We start from the raw sequence: 17,226 nt of genomic DNA on the forward strand, positions 1-17,226 counted from the left end.
GCTAATACAGAGCTTCAGCTGGAACAAGTTATAGAGGGTGACACACGCATACAATCCAGTACTGCTGCCATTATGGTTAATGGCACATACAGAATGTGAAGAAAAAAATATGAGGGAAATTGTGCTTCAGGGGACAGCAATTACAGGAGACAGCAATTAATGTTTGGAAGGCTCTATTCCCCTTGCTCTATTGCAGAAACCTGGAGAACAGTACAAAGAAATGGCCCAGAGTAAAAGGAGACAGAACAGAGAAGCACAGAGAGGTGGTACTGGGAGGAACTAGATTTAGAAAATGGAGAATGGAAAACTTGTGATGGAGAATGAAAAGTCTGATAAAAAATAACTGTACCATCTTTGTGGAGGGCCTGTTTCTCTTGCTATTAGAATCTCTGCTTTGTAAATTCAGATTTCAGAATCTGTATACTACTACAGAAGATACAAAACACTATCAACTTAGAAAGTGAAAGCATTGCAATTTCCACAACTCCTGCACAAAACAGCTGCATGATATGGCATAAAATTTCGAACTTGGCTGTGCACACTGTATTAAGGAAGAAAACTGAGCATTGAGATATTTATTGAGTTCAAGTGGCAGCTCCCAGAAACCCTGGTTATGAGTGACCAGTCCAAATCTAGACCAAAAGTGATTGCATATGATAACTGAAAGACAGCCCAGTCTGTAATCACATTTTTACCACAGTGAGCATTTGGCAGCTTCGTCACATCACTTTTCTGAATCTAAAGAAAGTTCCCCCTGAAGTACAATTTGGCTTGTGAAATTGGATAGAAAGGAACACCTCCAAACCTGAGCTGATGTGCAGGAGCATGGAATAGTTAAATAATTTCCTGCTTTTGTCAGTTCTTACACTTTCTGGTATACTTTTAAAAAATCAAGAACTTTCAAATTTGATCTGTTTCTAAATTGTTAAGCCAGGTTTTTTTACAAACTTTAGAGACCTGCTTGTTTTGGACTCCAAATCCTCTGAAACTTGGACAGGTACTCTTTTTCTACAGACTTCAATGCAGCTCTTCCAGAGAAGTGGTTGGGCTAAAGACATTAAGAAATGTATATATGCAACTTGAAGCAATTCTGATGTTCAATCTAGATATGTTAACTCAAGCATCTGTCACTCATGGCATAATCTACCTACTTAAGGCTTTTGTCCCCCAAAAATGATTTATGTGCCATATTTGCCTCCATATGGCAGAGCTACAAGCATTTTACTGAAAAAAAGGAAGAGACCAGCAATAAGCATCAAAACTTTGCAGAAAATGAGAGGACTGACCCTGGTGCTTCTGGGACTCCAACATAAGTTTAAAGACATGTCCAAGGGTTCCCAAACAACTGTGATTTTTCCCAACCAACCTGCCATTTTCAAACCCAAGAATACATTGCAGTAACCCACAGTTATTTAGACATGTGTTCCTTCTGCTTTCAACTCCTTGCACAAAGATGTAGGAGGATATAAAACCACTGCAAACCATGTAATCCAGTGACCCTTGATGTCACAGCATTGTGACATATAGAAAATGTAGCAAAGTTTTAATTAGCTACCAAAACTTTTTACTAAGATTCGGTTAAAAATAATTTGTGCGTTTATGGTTTTCTAGGGTGGCTACCTCCACCTTTTACTTCTCTTTTGCTGTTCAGCTGTATAAGCACAGGGGCTTGAATGTTGGGACTTTTGGGACAGGGGAAGGGAGGGACATGCTGCTCCAAGCCTACTAGAGGGAAAAGGTGTTTAAAGTCATGTAGTTTGTCATTTGCAGAGGTGGCCCAGCTCTCTAGCGTATGCTCCAGGGGGATATCTAACAGGTTCCAGTATCAGGTTCAGTTATGATTCCTTAGTCTGTGATTTACCAGGTGCTGCCAATACAAAATATGTCTTCCTACTCTTAGCTCAGCCCATTCATTACACTTCCTCAGACCATGGTGAAAAATTCTCCTTTTTCCACTGTTCCTAACACTTTTCTGAATTAGCTCAAGAACTGCTTATGACCTAAATAATTTAGCACTGCAATTAAAATTACTGTCACTGGTTCAGATGGGACTCCTTTAGCCCCTGAATTTACTTTTGTCCAACAGATTAAAACAGCCCATTAGAGTAGATTCCATGTGCCAAACTGTCAGTTGGTTTCTGTGACTGTCACACACATCCTCCCACCACCCACCCTTCCTAGTGGCTGCTAAATCACATTAAGATGCTATCAGATCATCACTCTCAGATTTTCGCATTTTAGCAGCTGTTACTCTCTTCTTATTAGCGAGTCTGCAGAGAAAATCCTTCAGACAAAATGGAACCGAACCCTTTAGTTACTGTGACTGGAAGTATGCAGGACCGAAAGTGCCCGAGGGGGGCCTGCAGGTACCCTGCAGAGGTCTTCCAGAAGAGACATTTGTTATTCAAAGTTGCTGCCCACAGGGGGAAAAAAAAAAAGCTGATCTCTACTCCAAAGACACAATAGTTGTCACTTTTTCATATTTTTACTATCAAAATTAAGCACAGGACAGTGCAAACCCCTTGTTCAGCCTCACATATTTTTCAAACCACCCCAATGCGGTCAGTCACCCCAGACATGCACCTTCGAGCCACGCAGCAAGCGCGCTGCCAAAAGGTGCTGAGGACAAGGCTTGTCACTGGTCACTTTCCATACAAGTAACGCAACCTTTGGTCGGGTCCTGTAACAGTTCATTCTTCAGAAGAGTTACATAAGCATAAAATGGGAAAACCAAGCAACACTGCTGTTGTATTATCGTGATGGGCCCATTCGATGGGCAGCTGGACCCTTAGTCTGTATGATACGTTCCCTCATGCTATTATATGACCTGAGGTGAGTGTCCTAAGTTGTCTGTGTCTCTTTTTGCTCAACTGTACAGTGAAGATAATGATACTTATTTATCCCTGTAACTTTATGTACAATATCTACTGAACAGACGCTAAGCATGGTTGCTAGTCCATACCCTTTCATTCTTTTAGGAGTACCTGAGCTTGCCAACCACTGACCAACTTAATTAGTAATCTTTAGAACATTTTAATAGAACAAAATATGCAAGAAGGAATAAAAATCGTAGGCATAAAGACTAAACATTTTATTTTATAAATGTTAAATCATTGTGATGTAATTTCTCTGTGTTCAAAGAACTGCTGCATATAGGATCTTACATAATATTTACATCTTTCCCAACAAGTTGTCTGTTTCTTACAGCTTTCTCAGTAGGTCAGTAACTTTCAGTCCTTAAAATCCACTTAGCAAACATCTTCTCTAACAAAAGAGCTTCTCAGACTGATGTGAGCATCTTTACTATTTGCTACAACTACCAAAATTGCAAATAGCAGCTACTATCAATGCTAGGTGTTGAAAAAAAGGACAGGATGGAATCGTCTCTTTATCACTGTGTTGAGATGAACAAAGACAGATTATCTGGTGATTAGGGGTTTGGAATATTAATTAAACATCAAGGCTTTCAAATTAGAATCCCAGATGTTTGATCATTATGATAATTCCCTGTTAACAGCATTCCCTGAAAGGTCTGAGAAACATTCCTCTAATTCTCTGGTGGTGAAAGGTTGAGGACCCTTAGGCTATAGAGCACTGAGCTTCTCTGCATCAATTATACAAGATGTGGCCTTTTTAGCAAAACGGAGCCATTTACTTAGTAACCTTCTGTTAAGGAAGCTCTCAGACAGCTGCCTAGGTAAATACACAACTTCCTCACAAACACAGGCCTTTCTAAAAATAAAGCACACTGTTCCTTGCCCAAGCTGCTTGCTCTGAATTAATTCTCAACAGCAACTATCTTTGCAGGGAGGGGTAGCACCAGCATCTCCAGGAAAGTTGCTCTGTCAACAACACTGCCAGTGTGTCTTGGTCTTCTTGTCTGAACTGCTTGGGCATAAGAGTCAGATCATCTTCAGCCCTTGCTGAGGGAGCCCTTGCTCCAGCTGAACTGCCTCCCAACCTGTGCTCCATGAGTAGCCTTCTTCTGAAAAGGTGAGAAGCCTGAACGAGCTCAAGTGACCCTCAGGAAATTCTGTGGATTGTTGCTAGTTACCTTTCTATATTACTTGTGCATCTGTATTACTACATTCTGTAAAAACAACTTCTCCTGAGCCTGTGAACTAATCTGGGAAAAATGTCTAGTGTTTGTGGAGCCCACTGACAAGAATGCAGATGGTTCTTGTAACAGCACAAGTACTGTTTGTCATAGTCAGCTCAGGAGCCGTGTTTGGATATTTACACTAGCAGCCAGCCTGCTTACTACCATTGCACACTGTCCTCACGTGTGACCTCCTCAGTGCACTCAGCTCTTTCTGGCTTGTCATAAATTATTTAGCTAGGAACATCGATAGCAATAACAACACTCATTTCACTTGGCAGTGATTTACCCCTGATATTTCTTCCCTCAGTACGTGCTCTTACTAATATATAAATAAAACACAGTTTCACACATATGCCCAGAGCAACCTAAAGAGTTTTCATCAAGTAATAGAGTCAGAGAAGGTAACATGAGATCCAGACAGGATGGAACAGATTAATCTGAGGTTCAAGGTCTCAGCTTATTCACTTACAAGCTTAGTCAAACTTGAGTGCAATTTGAAAGGAATTTCAAGTGGAAAGGGGATGTATTTTTCCTTCATTACTAGACGTTAATTTTGCAGTCAGATTAAGGAATTTTAGCCTTTGCATGGTGCAGCTTCAGAGCAGGTACACTGCTGATCTGGACCAGTTGGGGAAAACTTCTCCCATTATGTGACAGGGAACTTCTGTGCTAGCTCACATAGTTCTCTATAGAGGGCTATGTTCACTTGGTGAAAATCTTCTCCAGCAGCCCTTAGGGCCCGCATATGGGCTAAGTGCCCACACATTCCATTCCAAATGAATGGAAAATATCTTAACTTTCAAAAAACCTATATAACCCCCCCTCCCAGCTTTTAAAAAACTTAGCATCTGTGTACTAACAAAATACAAACCTGTACTCAAAAGTATTTGCACTAATCACATGATTCTATTTTAGAATAGATTCTAATCAGGCACCCTGAAGGTATCCATGCCATGCTCCAGCCACCTGCAGATGTTGTTGCAAGTAGTCTCTTTACGGGTACAGTTTTCCACAAATCTCTTTCTTGCTCTCACAAATGTTTTCCAAACCAGATTCAACCACAATCACACAGAGCCAATATTGTTCATCAAGCTCTGGCCTCAACACCAGCTATCTGCACTTACCCATCAGTTTTCCTAATGTACATTCTACTGTAATTACATAACTCTGTTCAGGAAATTACTTCATTAGTCAAGTAGACAAAAGAAAAGAAGGGCATCCTAGAATATGGACATCTACAATCTCAACAAAGTTCACGGAGTCTTGAACGTTAACAGTTTTGTTTTTCACAGTAGAAAGCATGCCCAGAGTTTCCCGGATCTTGCTTGGCCTCACATGAATATTGACTGTATAGAGAAGCAATCATTTACCGAGAAGAATTTTTAAATCTCTTGCTGTGAGAAGCTTTGTGTTTTCAAAGGCTGTCAACAGCCCAGTAAATCTGGGCTAAACGTATCAGTAATTTATAGAGTGCTACAAAGCACTGGAAATGAAGGGAAAATTACCTCTTTGATAGCACCCTACACCTCCAAAACAATATACCCAAAAGCCGATGTACCAAAATCAAACTGGTTAGTTACATGTAACTGGAAATGGCAAACTTCCAGACAGCAAGTTCTCATTCCTCTGTATTGGAGGACCTTGCATGTAGATAGCTCAGGGCTGCCTGATTTCTGCAGGCTGTAGCTAAGGGGTCTTGGGCACCTGATGGTCTGCTGTTACTACTGATCATCGCAACTTAGGGTTTTTGTCCTTTTGATCAGTCAGAATTAGCTGGACAATACCAAAAAAAGCTATCAGTCATACACAGCTGCTCATGAAGGAGAGACAATATGAGTTTAAATCTCCTCCTCAGCTGCCTCTTCTACCTAAGTCTCCCGTCATTGTCACAATAGGTGCATGGAAACTTGTTCTTAATATTCCCCTAATGAGAATATTAATTCGCAATTTAGCATGAAGTTAAAATTAAGCACTGCTCAGCAGTGATTTTCTGTCTTGTCTGACACCTCTTGGAGAAAAAAGGTGCTGCTTTGGATGATGGGATGAAAGACAAGGCTGGCACTGGACTCCAGGATACCATTCCCTGCGGTCACTATCAGGTCACGTACAGTGAGATCAGCCCCAGCTACTGAAATACTCCAGGTACTTACTCAGAAAAAACATAAGACTGTGGACAGAATACTCCCAAATGGCATTCACTTAACCTGCATCAAGGTTATAAACTATATTGAACAATTATTACAAATAATTTCACACAGATAACTGTAACTCCAGACAATTTTCAGGTACAGCTTATGAATTAAGACACTTGATGGAGATTTGACTTTATTAACTATAAACCGGCAAACAAAGAGTCACTTTTTGCCTTGCTTGGGCCTAATACATGCTGTGATTGCCCAAATCTTTAGATCCACAGGGTCATTTAAATAATTGCCTACAGCATAGTCCCAAAAAGCCTGTAATACTGAATTTTGTTCCATACAGTGGGGAACAAATAGCATTTCTAATAGCAAAGTACAACTTTTATGTTTCATAAGAAATGTGGTATCACATACTACTTTGAATTGTTGATTTTGGCATTTGAAGCAGATGTCTGTATCAGTTATGATTAAATGTGCAAGAATGCGCATTTCTAAACCAGACCTCTAAAGATAAGCTGTGCAACACAGAGCCTTATTGTACAGGTTATAAGAGGAGTTCTCATCCCCAGACCAGCTACATCTCTTTATACCTCCTGGGAGAGGAAAACAGGACCATCTAAACAAACATTAAGACATAAAATGTATGAATACAAGACAACTAGGTACTTTTATAGGCTGAAGAAATTAAAAAAGAATTAAAAGTAGGGGAGATCTTAGGGAGTAACCCATAAAAAAATCCCACCTTAGAATATCATACCTTCTACTGCTAATTCTTTCCATCTTTCTTTGTTTGCTTGAATGATCTTCATCAAATTGTCCTTAAAGCTTGTTAGGTCTACAGTTGCTAGAGAATTTTCTGTGTGAGTCCCTCCATCACTCGCACTTTTAAAACTGGGTCGTCTTTGTGCTTCGGCATTGTTTACTGCTCCCAAACTGTTTTGGCTGCAGAAGGGAAAAAACTCTAAATTATGAACACAGTCAGGCAATTTTGATATTACACAGACAGTTAATTGGAATCTAATTCCTTAGGACATGCATGCAATCACTAGCTCAAAATAACAGTTTTCACCACAGATTCCCAAGATACAAGCTATTTCTTCATCTCATGAAGCTGCAACCTGGGACCGATTCTCAATGACCTTTTTCCAGGGATTTATTGAAAAAAATGTGGCAGCTGAAAATACATTACTTGTAAGTTGGTTCTTGAAAGAATGTTTATGTAGCCATTTCAGAGCACCTTCTTAGCTGTGTTTTTGAACAGTGAATGGTATCTTTGGGGCTCACAGGAAAGACATCTGATGATTGTTATTTTTTGACCCATTTTAAAAAAGCAAGACAAAAAAGTATATGACAATTAAGTTCAACTTCAGCTGAAAATTCTCTCCAAGGTACGTGCCTTCAAGTATAGTCAAAGCAGGATTTAGTTCAGCGGCTTTAAAATCCACTTAAGAGCTACTGCAGCTACCTTACACATAAAGTAAGGTAGAAGTAAAATTTATTATTCATATATGAAAATGCAAATACATGTAAAGGTGGGGGAAAAAATGAACTCTCTTTTTCTAAGGATTAAAAAATCAGACCTATTTCTGACCTTGTACAGGTAATCCTGTCATACCAGGTTTTGTTTACTCAATTACGCTGCATAGTTCAGCTCATTGATACTAAACACAAATGCTAATATGCATATAAATGGTTTTCCATTAATCAGAAAATATATCTGCAGTGAACATAGCAGTGAGAACTGCACAAGAAGAGTTACTGTCATTTCTGTGTGCTCCAGAGTTGTTGAATGGGATGGAACTGAAAGAATAGGTTATAATTCTAATGTTTTCCAGGCACCACAGTGAATGACACACTCCTGGTGTCCACCCAGTAGTTTCTGTGCAACTCTGCTGGCTCAGACATCTCTGTATCATGCTGTTGGCTCTCTATTCTCTTTATAAATATAGCTCTTGATTCCATACTAATAAAAAAATCACTTTATCCTCCACCTCACATGAGGAAGCTTTTCTGGATCATAAGCCTTTGCTCATCTCCACGTAGCCATGAACATCAACCAAAAATGAAGCATGGAGCTCCTCATCATCTGCAGCTCCTAACTACTCATTTGTGAAGAAGTGAAAAGGTAAACAAATTTGTTATCAATACTGCTTTATTTTAGCACTGTTCCCCAAAATACTAAGAACACTGTCATACATACCTATTTCTAGTAACTTCTAGTTACTTCTAGTAACCGAAATACATGTAATCACGATCAGAAAAGAGCTAGGTTCATCGTTAAACTGAAGGAGGGTAGATTTAGATTCTTCACTATGAGAGTGTAAGGGACTGGAACAGATTGCCCAGAGAAGCTGTGGATGCCCCATCCCTGAAAGTGCTCAAGGCCAAGTTGGAAGAGGCTTTGAGCACCCTGGTCTAGTGGAAGGTGACCCTGCCCATGGTATTAGGGTTGGAACTACAGGATCTTTAAGGTGTCTTCCAACCCAAACCATTCTATGGTTCTATGATTCCATGATTTCACTATTAAAATCTAACTAATGCACAGAAAATGAAAAATTGCCCTGCAGAGTAGTTATCATATTAGTAGCGTCAGTGAAAGCTCAAATTACAGTTTTAAAACAAAAGAAAAGTAGATAACAGAGGCAATATTTGTAAAAGCAGCATCTCATTATCAAACAATGCCTTCAGCGTGGAGTCCCTCGGATCATCTGTCATAGCTAGTTTGTTTTATACAAAACTTCTATCATGATGCAAAGACCAAGAGATTGATGAGCAAACCCTCCCCACCTGTGCAGTGCCATCTCACTTATACTTAGTGAGTATACTCACTAATATATATACTTATATATATTTAGGTCTCTCAAGTGCAATATAAGTGAAATCTGTTTTGTCTCAAGTGTATATATAAAATAATACTAACATGGAAAGGTGAAGAAAGAAAGTGACCTACAGCATAACAAAACACAGAAAGAACCCTGAAATCACCTTTACCACCTCCACTTCCAATTGCCTCTCAGAAAGGAAAGAATGACTTTTGTTACTGACAATTAGAATTGTACTGAAAATGGTTCAAGGTAAGAGAACTAAGAACTTCAATGACCTGTTGCAAAGATTATAGTCAAAGGAAACAAATTGCTATTAGGTATGCTGTAGAAAATCAACTTCATATTTTATATGTGTGTGTTCTGCTTGTAACTGTTTTTTAACGGTTCTGCTTTTTTATATGCACAATCATCCACAGCCAATGGAGTAACAGCATACTGCAAATACAACGCAGCACCACACGGTGGCAATACTGTACAGCTATTGACGCTACTTTTCTAACTTAAAATAATTGTGATGAATCTGAGAATTACATTATTATGTTAGTTCAATAACTAAGCAGTGTGTTCATACCTGGGTGTCCCAAATGCAGGACTTCCAGATTTTGACGCTTCCTCTATAAGAGGCATAACAATTTTCTCCATTGAGTCCGTAAGAAGAGAAAATGTTGGTTCTACTATGAAGTCAATGAAACCTAAAGATGAAAAAGAAAGAAAATCAGATTTCACATTTCCACAGCTCTCAAATCTAAATACATGGTATCAGGCTGGTTTTCTGGCTGTAGTCCTGATTCAATATAGTATACCACCGGCATAATCTTGAAGAAAAAAGCTCAACTAGAACCAAAGCCACCTGAAGCTGTATAGATATAACTAGATTGTAACAATTATAGCTTTTCATTCCCTTTTCTTGTAAATTTTATGGACTGCAGAACACACCTACCATTTGAAATGAATATTCATTATTGAATAGAAGGGAAGCTACTGTTGAGCCAGGGGGCTAGAAGTCATACTGTCTCTTTTACCATTTGGAGCTTCTTGCCAAGGAGCTAATATTTCACACTGCTGTTTATTATTCTGTGGAGATAAAGTGTTATTTCACAGTGTGTAGGAGTGTTCTGTCAAATCAGCGAACAGAACAAGTAATATCCTTAGGAGACAGCATTTATCCCACAGTTCTGAGATGTCAGCTCTGAACAATGTCTTTTACATTTTAAAGTGCTCATCAAGGTATGGAATGGCACAGTGAGAGAATGAAGCATTATTCTCTGCTGAGCACTTAACGGGGGGGGGGGGGGGGGAAAAGCTAAAACATGAGTTAGCAATGAATTTCCAGGTATCTTCATACCCTAACCATGCAACGTGGCACACAGGTGAGCAATGTACTTCATCCTAAGTTCCAACTTCCCTTCTGCAGCAGGTATGATGCTCAGGCACGTTGCCTTTCAATGCTGGTGAAATGGAATAAAGGACATTTTGAATGGCAAGATCAGACAGGACGACATGCTTCAGTTCAGGGATAAGACACCGTTACCTATAGAATTTCTCCCTGAGCACCGTGTTCACTCTTGTAAAAGGTACAGCTGCTGGCAGGATATATGGCTTTACTCAGAATGCTTCTAGGGTTTGTCCTTCTTACTAGCCCCAGTGATCTTTACCAGGTTTTGTCTCCTTATTGCTGACGGAAATGAGTACAGAGAGAGCCAAGAGCCGCATTTCTGAAAGGGGGAAGTTGAAGTTTGACCACTGCTATCAAAACTGACGGGAACAGAATGCAGTGGTCCTTGTCAGACCAAGGAGGCTTGACCCTGTGTAGTTTGACCCTGCCACACTGACAGTCTTAATTGCTGTCCAGAGATCTGATGTATGAATCAGCTTTACATTGAGATGCATCCACAAAACGGCACCAGGCTTTCAGCTAGAGACAGGCCTGTGAGTTCCTGAGCAAGAGTCAATCTGAAGACAAGATCTACCAAACTCTACAGTGTGCACAGCAAAGGTTGGGCTCACGTCCAGTACTTTGGTTAATCCCTCTACTATCCCCTCCTTGGCATCACATATGCTAAAATTACTTCTTTTGAGACCAGCACATTTCTTCTGTACGAGCATATGAGTTTGGTGAACAGATAGGTGCAACAGAATACCTTCTATATGATGGCATTTGGAATATTTAAAAATCATAAGAAATGTCTGCATGCTTTTACATGCTCCTATACATACAAGCAAAAGAAAACCACAACTTGTCATTACCTATTTGAGACTGAGCTACCAAAGTAGACTTGCGGTCACAGAGTGGGGAAAACTGAAGACCCAAAGCAGCCTCCTTGTCTCCCTGCAAACAACAATGTTTAATATTATACGCACATATTTGACAGAGGGATGGAGAGACAAAGGAATCTGAATTATTCTTAGTATTTATTCAACAGATTATTTTATTCACTAATATTCCTAAATATAAAAACAAGCCACAGGCAAAACCCCCCTCATTATTTTTATCTTAAAACTTTCAGAAAAAGTAAAAGTCAAAATTCTAACTTACATTTGAAAGTTTTTTTATAAAGGAACTTACTGTAAGCAAGTTCTCCTCAAGAGCAAAGCAACTGCCAATGAGATTTAACATATATGAAGTTCTTCAATATTCACAGTTTAGTCCTGCTGGTCCCAGATGTCATGGGACTGGAGATATTTAGACATATTTGTAATAGTATGCCAAACGCTAAGTGTTTCCTTCTATTACATTGGTTTATCCGACATGTAAAATTTCTTCGATGGATTTACACAGGTCAAGGGAATTATCTGACTTGAACTCATTCTCACTAGCAGGCATGGCTCTCTGCTGCTGAAGCCATAAGAAAAAACGATCAATTTCATTACAAAGGTGATTTGTACAACCTAGATCTGAAAATATTTCAGCACCTAATACACTAGAAGAGCTTTTTTGTCGTAACAGTCTTAGTAGCCAGGGGTGTGTGTTATCTCCATTTTCAGCATGATACACTAAATGACTTGCAAAAGCTCAAACAGAAAGTCTAGTGGTGCAAAAAATCCTGAAGAGACATCTTTCAAAGGAGGCTAGAAATCGTGTAGCTGGACAAACCTGGCCCCCAGAAGCATTGACATTATAGATACAGGAAAACTTAAGTCTTTCAAGTAGGATGACTCTATGCATTACACTAGTCATGGAGAGTGCTGTTTCATCATCATTCAATGGGGAGCAGTACATGAACCTACCATTTTCCCAAAGATCTCACCAGAAACTGATGGATGATGGGGGTAATATCAACTCTCCTTAGTCTTTTCATCATGTGTCATTGAACTAGATTTGGGAAAATTTTAGAACTATAATACCAATAAAACTACTTCAGCCACAGAAACAGATGTACCTCGCAGATTGCATTTCATGTGGAAGTGGAGAGTTTTATCACTATGGCCTTTAAATTTTACACCCAAGTGTTCATAATTTGACTTCAGAGTGTAGAACAAATGAACGCTTACTACTAGGAGCAGTGCTATAGTGGCATCCCCATGTAAATGCAGGAGCCAGACTGTGATATAATGTAAACTGGGGTTGTTGTAACTAACCAGTTGTGAGCCATTTTTGGACACAGGATTTACAAAGTAATATTAATTTTGTCATCTTCCTTCAACCAGGTATTAAAAAAGAGAAAATTCCACACTAGCAAAGAATCAGTTTGATTTTTTTAATATTTTCAAGTAGCTCTTTACCCCAATTATGAATTACTTTGCAATTAATATAATACATAATTAATACTTAAATATCATATAAGTCTAAGTCTATTGTGACTTGTAATAAGGGATACAGCATTAATATTGAAATTGATCATTATAATTTCATGAGACTTAAAACCAAGATAAAGATCAAAGCAGTAAAAAAAGACTCTCTGTGAGGTGGTGAACTCACTGGACAAATTCTCTTTTTATGCTTTTGGATCTACTCAGGCTGAGAGCAGAATGCTATAGGAGCTTATGTTATGTTATGATACTTCTTTGTGTGACTTGAACTATGCATTTCTTTATTTTTACAGTTTTGAGATGAGTGGGTGTATTTCTATTTTAAACAAGTAGCTCAGATCTTCCTTGGCATTACAACACACTTTCTGTAGTTGTTGCTTTTAAATTTAAAGCGTTATTTGGCTTTTTCCCTGAAGTTAACACTGGCACATATTTTACCCATTAGCTGCAGTTAACAAAGTTTTTTGTCTAGTGTCTAGGTGAATGTTCATTTTTTGCTGGTGCTCACTACTTTGAAAGCTGCCTGTTAAAACATTTTGGTTTTGCACTGGCAGTTTCAGACCGTTGCTTTTTCCTGTAAGGCAGCAAAGTAGTTGACTTACTATCTTTTAAGAAAAGCAGAGGAGGAATTAGTGGGTTTTGTATACATTTGGACTACTTCACCTTGGCTGACATGGATTTGGAAGTCACAGAGATTTCCTCCACACATACCCAGATCAACAGACCAGAGGATGCATAGCCAAGCCAGTGCATTTAGGAGGCAGGAGACCTCCTGTGTCTGCGCTGCTCAGTGCATTTCTGCAGGTACAGTTACTTCATTACGCCTTAAATGTGTTGGAGCTACTCTACATGTGCTGTTCTTTTTAGTACATATAAAGAGGGAGTCAATTCCTTGCAACTCCTCTACAGCCTGAAAGTCTTTCACATTTTATACTGCTGAGTTGCAGACATACATACATGGTGATTTGATGCTATTGTTAAATGCCTCCTCAAATCTTTGAGCGACTTATTTGGGATCCAGTTACTTCTAATGAAAGGATAAAGGAATAACAAAAATATTAGCTGATCCTAGGCACTCAATGACCAGTGTGGTACTGTTCACTGCTAACGCTACTTCCACTTGACTGGACACATTGCCTCAATGTCCTATGGGCTCTATCTAGTCTGACTGTGTCTAAAATGTTTTTACAGTTGGTCATTTCTGATCTTCTCAAGTAATATATACTGGGGTAATCTGCTCCTCCTTTTCCCTCTCATGTTCAAAACGCTCATCATTTCCATTTACAGAAGCAGACACAAACCCATGACTCTGCTCATTATTTCCACAAAACTCAGTCCACTTGTTATTTAGATTCAGACACCAGCTCTCCAATCTGCCTCTCTGGTGCAAAGCCCAGATGAAGGATGTCCTCATGATCCCTACAGAGAATTCATATAAAGAACCTCTAGGAACCAAGCAAGAACCTTCTAGGGCAGATGGGCCTAACAACCTAACAGTTTAATATACTGACTTCTTTATTCTCTGATCTCTTCTTCAAGTGTGACCCATCTGATTTGAAAATATCAGCAGATAGCAAATTAATGACAATCAAGCTGAGCAAGACATACACTGTTCTGTTAGTTGTATTAACCATTTTTACAACCTGTGTGTAACTGCAGAAACTGTGTAATACCTAAACTGGTTTTTGTTTATCAACTGTACTTCATTAACTGTTATGTTAAAAATGTGCATGGTCACAAATAGTCATTAGAGGGAGATTATTCCCCTTTTGGAGAAATGGGTTTTTTCCACCTGCTGAGGTGAGTAAAAAAAATGGCAGAAGTGACACCAACACCTACTGGCCTTTCTCTTTGAATACAGTATCTCACAGAAATGGAGTCTGTCACAAAGGTGTGTCTTCATTTTTGTTTTAGGGTATATGGCCACAGCATTAACAGGATGATAGTGTCTAACCTCCCGTGTTGGATCAGGCTATTATTAAAGCAAAACATTCAGACCTATGTGGCATATGCATGGGAAGTACTCAAGGAAAAGAAATAGAAGGGCTTTCTGAAATGTGAAACGGAAACAACGTTTTGCCTTCTTTGCTGAAAATTAATTCTTCCTATTTTCAAGTCCCTCATCCTACCCTGCTGGTGCTTCTTTTTAACTCAAAGCATATATAAATCTCTGTCTACACAATGAAAACAGCTTGACAAGTTATATTATAATTGAAAGAAAAAAATGCTACAACACTCAGAATCCTGGTATCAGCTGAAACAGATATAAAGCTATAACAATTTCATCTTATTCAAGCACATAAAAGTTGAATTAAAGTCAGTGATATGTATGAAGAGTAAGGAATATATACTATTGACTATGCTTGTCAATCACAACCAACAGTATCCTTGTTGGCAGACTTAGGAAAAGATTTAGTTGTGTAACCTCTGCTTCTTGAATTAGATTTCTTAAAGGATTTAAGAAACAGCACCTGTCGAAAAAATTCTTCCATCAGGGCCATGGTCCACCGATAGTGCAGTTCCCAGGATTTTGCTGGATGGCTTATGTCTGCTGCATGTAGAATCAAAGACATGGCTTTGGCTTTGTCTACCCTGTCAATTCAAGGACATGCTCCAATTATCTCAAAACAAAAGCAACTATCGTACATAAGCTCATTGAAAGGCTACAGATAATGAACAGAATGGGAAAAAAACCTACCCCTCTGTCTGCTGTAGTGTATGTCGCATCGTTTTAATTTGTTGAAAATGGCCCGACATATCTGTAGACAAAACCATCTCAATGACCAAGCTACGCAACTCCCTAAAAATAATTAAAAAGCGAAATGACTTATTACAATTCATTTATTCTATGTATGGTACCTTTGTTTAAGCAGTACTTGTTAATTTATAACTTCCTAAACAACACCACAAGTTTTATTACATTTTAAAAAGCATTTAAATAAATGATTAACAACTTGAATGTTGTACCCTAAAGCGATTCTGTGAAAGAAATGTACTTCAGAAAATGCACTCTGTAACCATTACTTCAGAGTCACACTGTTTTGTAATTCCTCTTTTCTAGTGTATAAGCTAAAATTACATGAAGTTCTGTTGCCCATTATAAGTCTTTCCTTATTTTTCCAGCAGTACAGCATTCAAAAAACCGGTTGGTCTCCGGGCTTACCACCACCCAAGAGAATATATTTGTGTCTTTTATTAGCACCCTTGTATTAGCACAGAGCAGGCATAACACTAAGCCTAGGGAGAAGGCTGTGGAAACACTCAGAAGAGCAAGAGGCATTACATCTGCAACACCATCAACATTATACCACTGATTATGACCAACTATCCTTCATCTCAAAAATACCTTAATGCCTATTTCATGAACCAGAACAAATTTGGGAGTTATAATTTATGTTTATCTTGGTATTATGGTCAGAGATGTTGGCTTGTCCATCAGCTTACTATTAAATGAATATGAAAATAGTAAAACATGAATCATGTAAGAAAGTGTATTAATTCTGATTGTATATAAAATTACATTAATTCTGTCAACAATAATTACTGATTTGGATAATTCAGTTTCCTTGACGTAGAACGATTCTATATAGACTATGTGGGAGTCTACCGGGTCTTTCTTTACATGCTTTTTAAATGGAGGGTTTATGCACAAGTGTCATTTATATATATACTGGGGACAATTCACCACATAAAAACTTTGATTATAAGCACACCCCCAATCCCCAATCTTAAGGATGTCCAAATATCAATTATAATAGTAGTATCCTACTTTAGTCATTCTCACTGATCTTTCATACTGTATTCATACTTTTGATTTACTTAACATTGTATTTTTTTCATAGGACTATGTTTGAAAGAGGTAAATTGCAGTTTTCTTCAGAGCTGTTAGAACAGTTTGTTATAAAACCTATCAAGATTACTTTTGTGCCAAAGTAATTGCATATTTAATCTAATACTCCTATTGATTTTTGTGTATTTATTCCTGATTTGCTTTGATGCAACTGGATAAAGACTCAGTCCTCTCACTTCTACTCAGTAAAATGCAGCCATAGCAACTTGAGTTTAGAAAATGTCTTACCTTACCTGACCTCATAATAAGATACTAATTAATTTGCATCCCAACTGTTCCTCCTCCACATTGCTTTGAAACTGTACCCTTCAAACACAGCCAAACTCATTTAAAAAAACCCAACAAAACAACAGCTAACACTGCATGAAAACTGAGGGCTCTGCATTGTTTGTAAGACTGAAATAATTACCACTTCCCCTTTCTATGGGAGATTTTCTTTCCACGTCTGAACTTTAAAGAGTAATCAGAAATAAGCTCACCCTTACTACAGAACACCACACACAGAAGGAAAATGCTGCTTTCAGCTTACTCATACTGTAATGGCAGCAGACAAACCCT

The 17,226-nt window shown here is 38.5% G+C and overlaps 1 protein-coding gene across 6 annotated transcripts in view; it reads right to left on the reverse strand.

Moving 5' to 3' along the window:
* The window catches only part of PDE1A (phosphodiesterase 1A), a 249,915-nt gene that overhangs the window by 36,794 nt on the left and 195,895 nt on the right, over positions 1-17,226 (reverse strand). For all 6 annotated transcript variants that reach the window (XR_005829343.1, XM_040603799.1, XM_040603798.1 and 3 more), the window contains 5 exons: positions 15,517-15,618; positions 15,290-15,410; positions 11,316-11,397; positions 9,640-9,760; positions 7,001-7,185 (listed from right to left, as the gene is read on the reverse strand). Coding sequence is in view for 5 of the 6 variants with exons in the window: in XM_040603799.1 (XP_040459733.1) it covers positions 7,001-7,185; positions 9,640-9,760; positions 11,316-11,397; positions 15,290-15,410; positions 15,517-15,618 (611 nt within the window). In the remaining variant the exon portion in view is untranslated. The remainder of the gene's footprint in view (positions 1-7,000; positions 7,186-9,639; positions 9,761-11,315; positions 11,398-15,289; positions 15,411-15,516; positions 15,619-17,226) is intronic.

The sequence above is a fragment of the Falco naumanni genome, chromosome 8, assembly GCF_017639655.2.
Source record: "Falco naumanni isolate bFalNau1 chromosome 8, bFalNau1.pat, whole genome shotgun sequence".
NCBI classification, from domain to species: Eukaryota; Metazoa; Chordata; class Aves; order Falconiformes; family Falconidae; genus Falco; species Falco naumanni.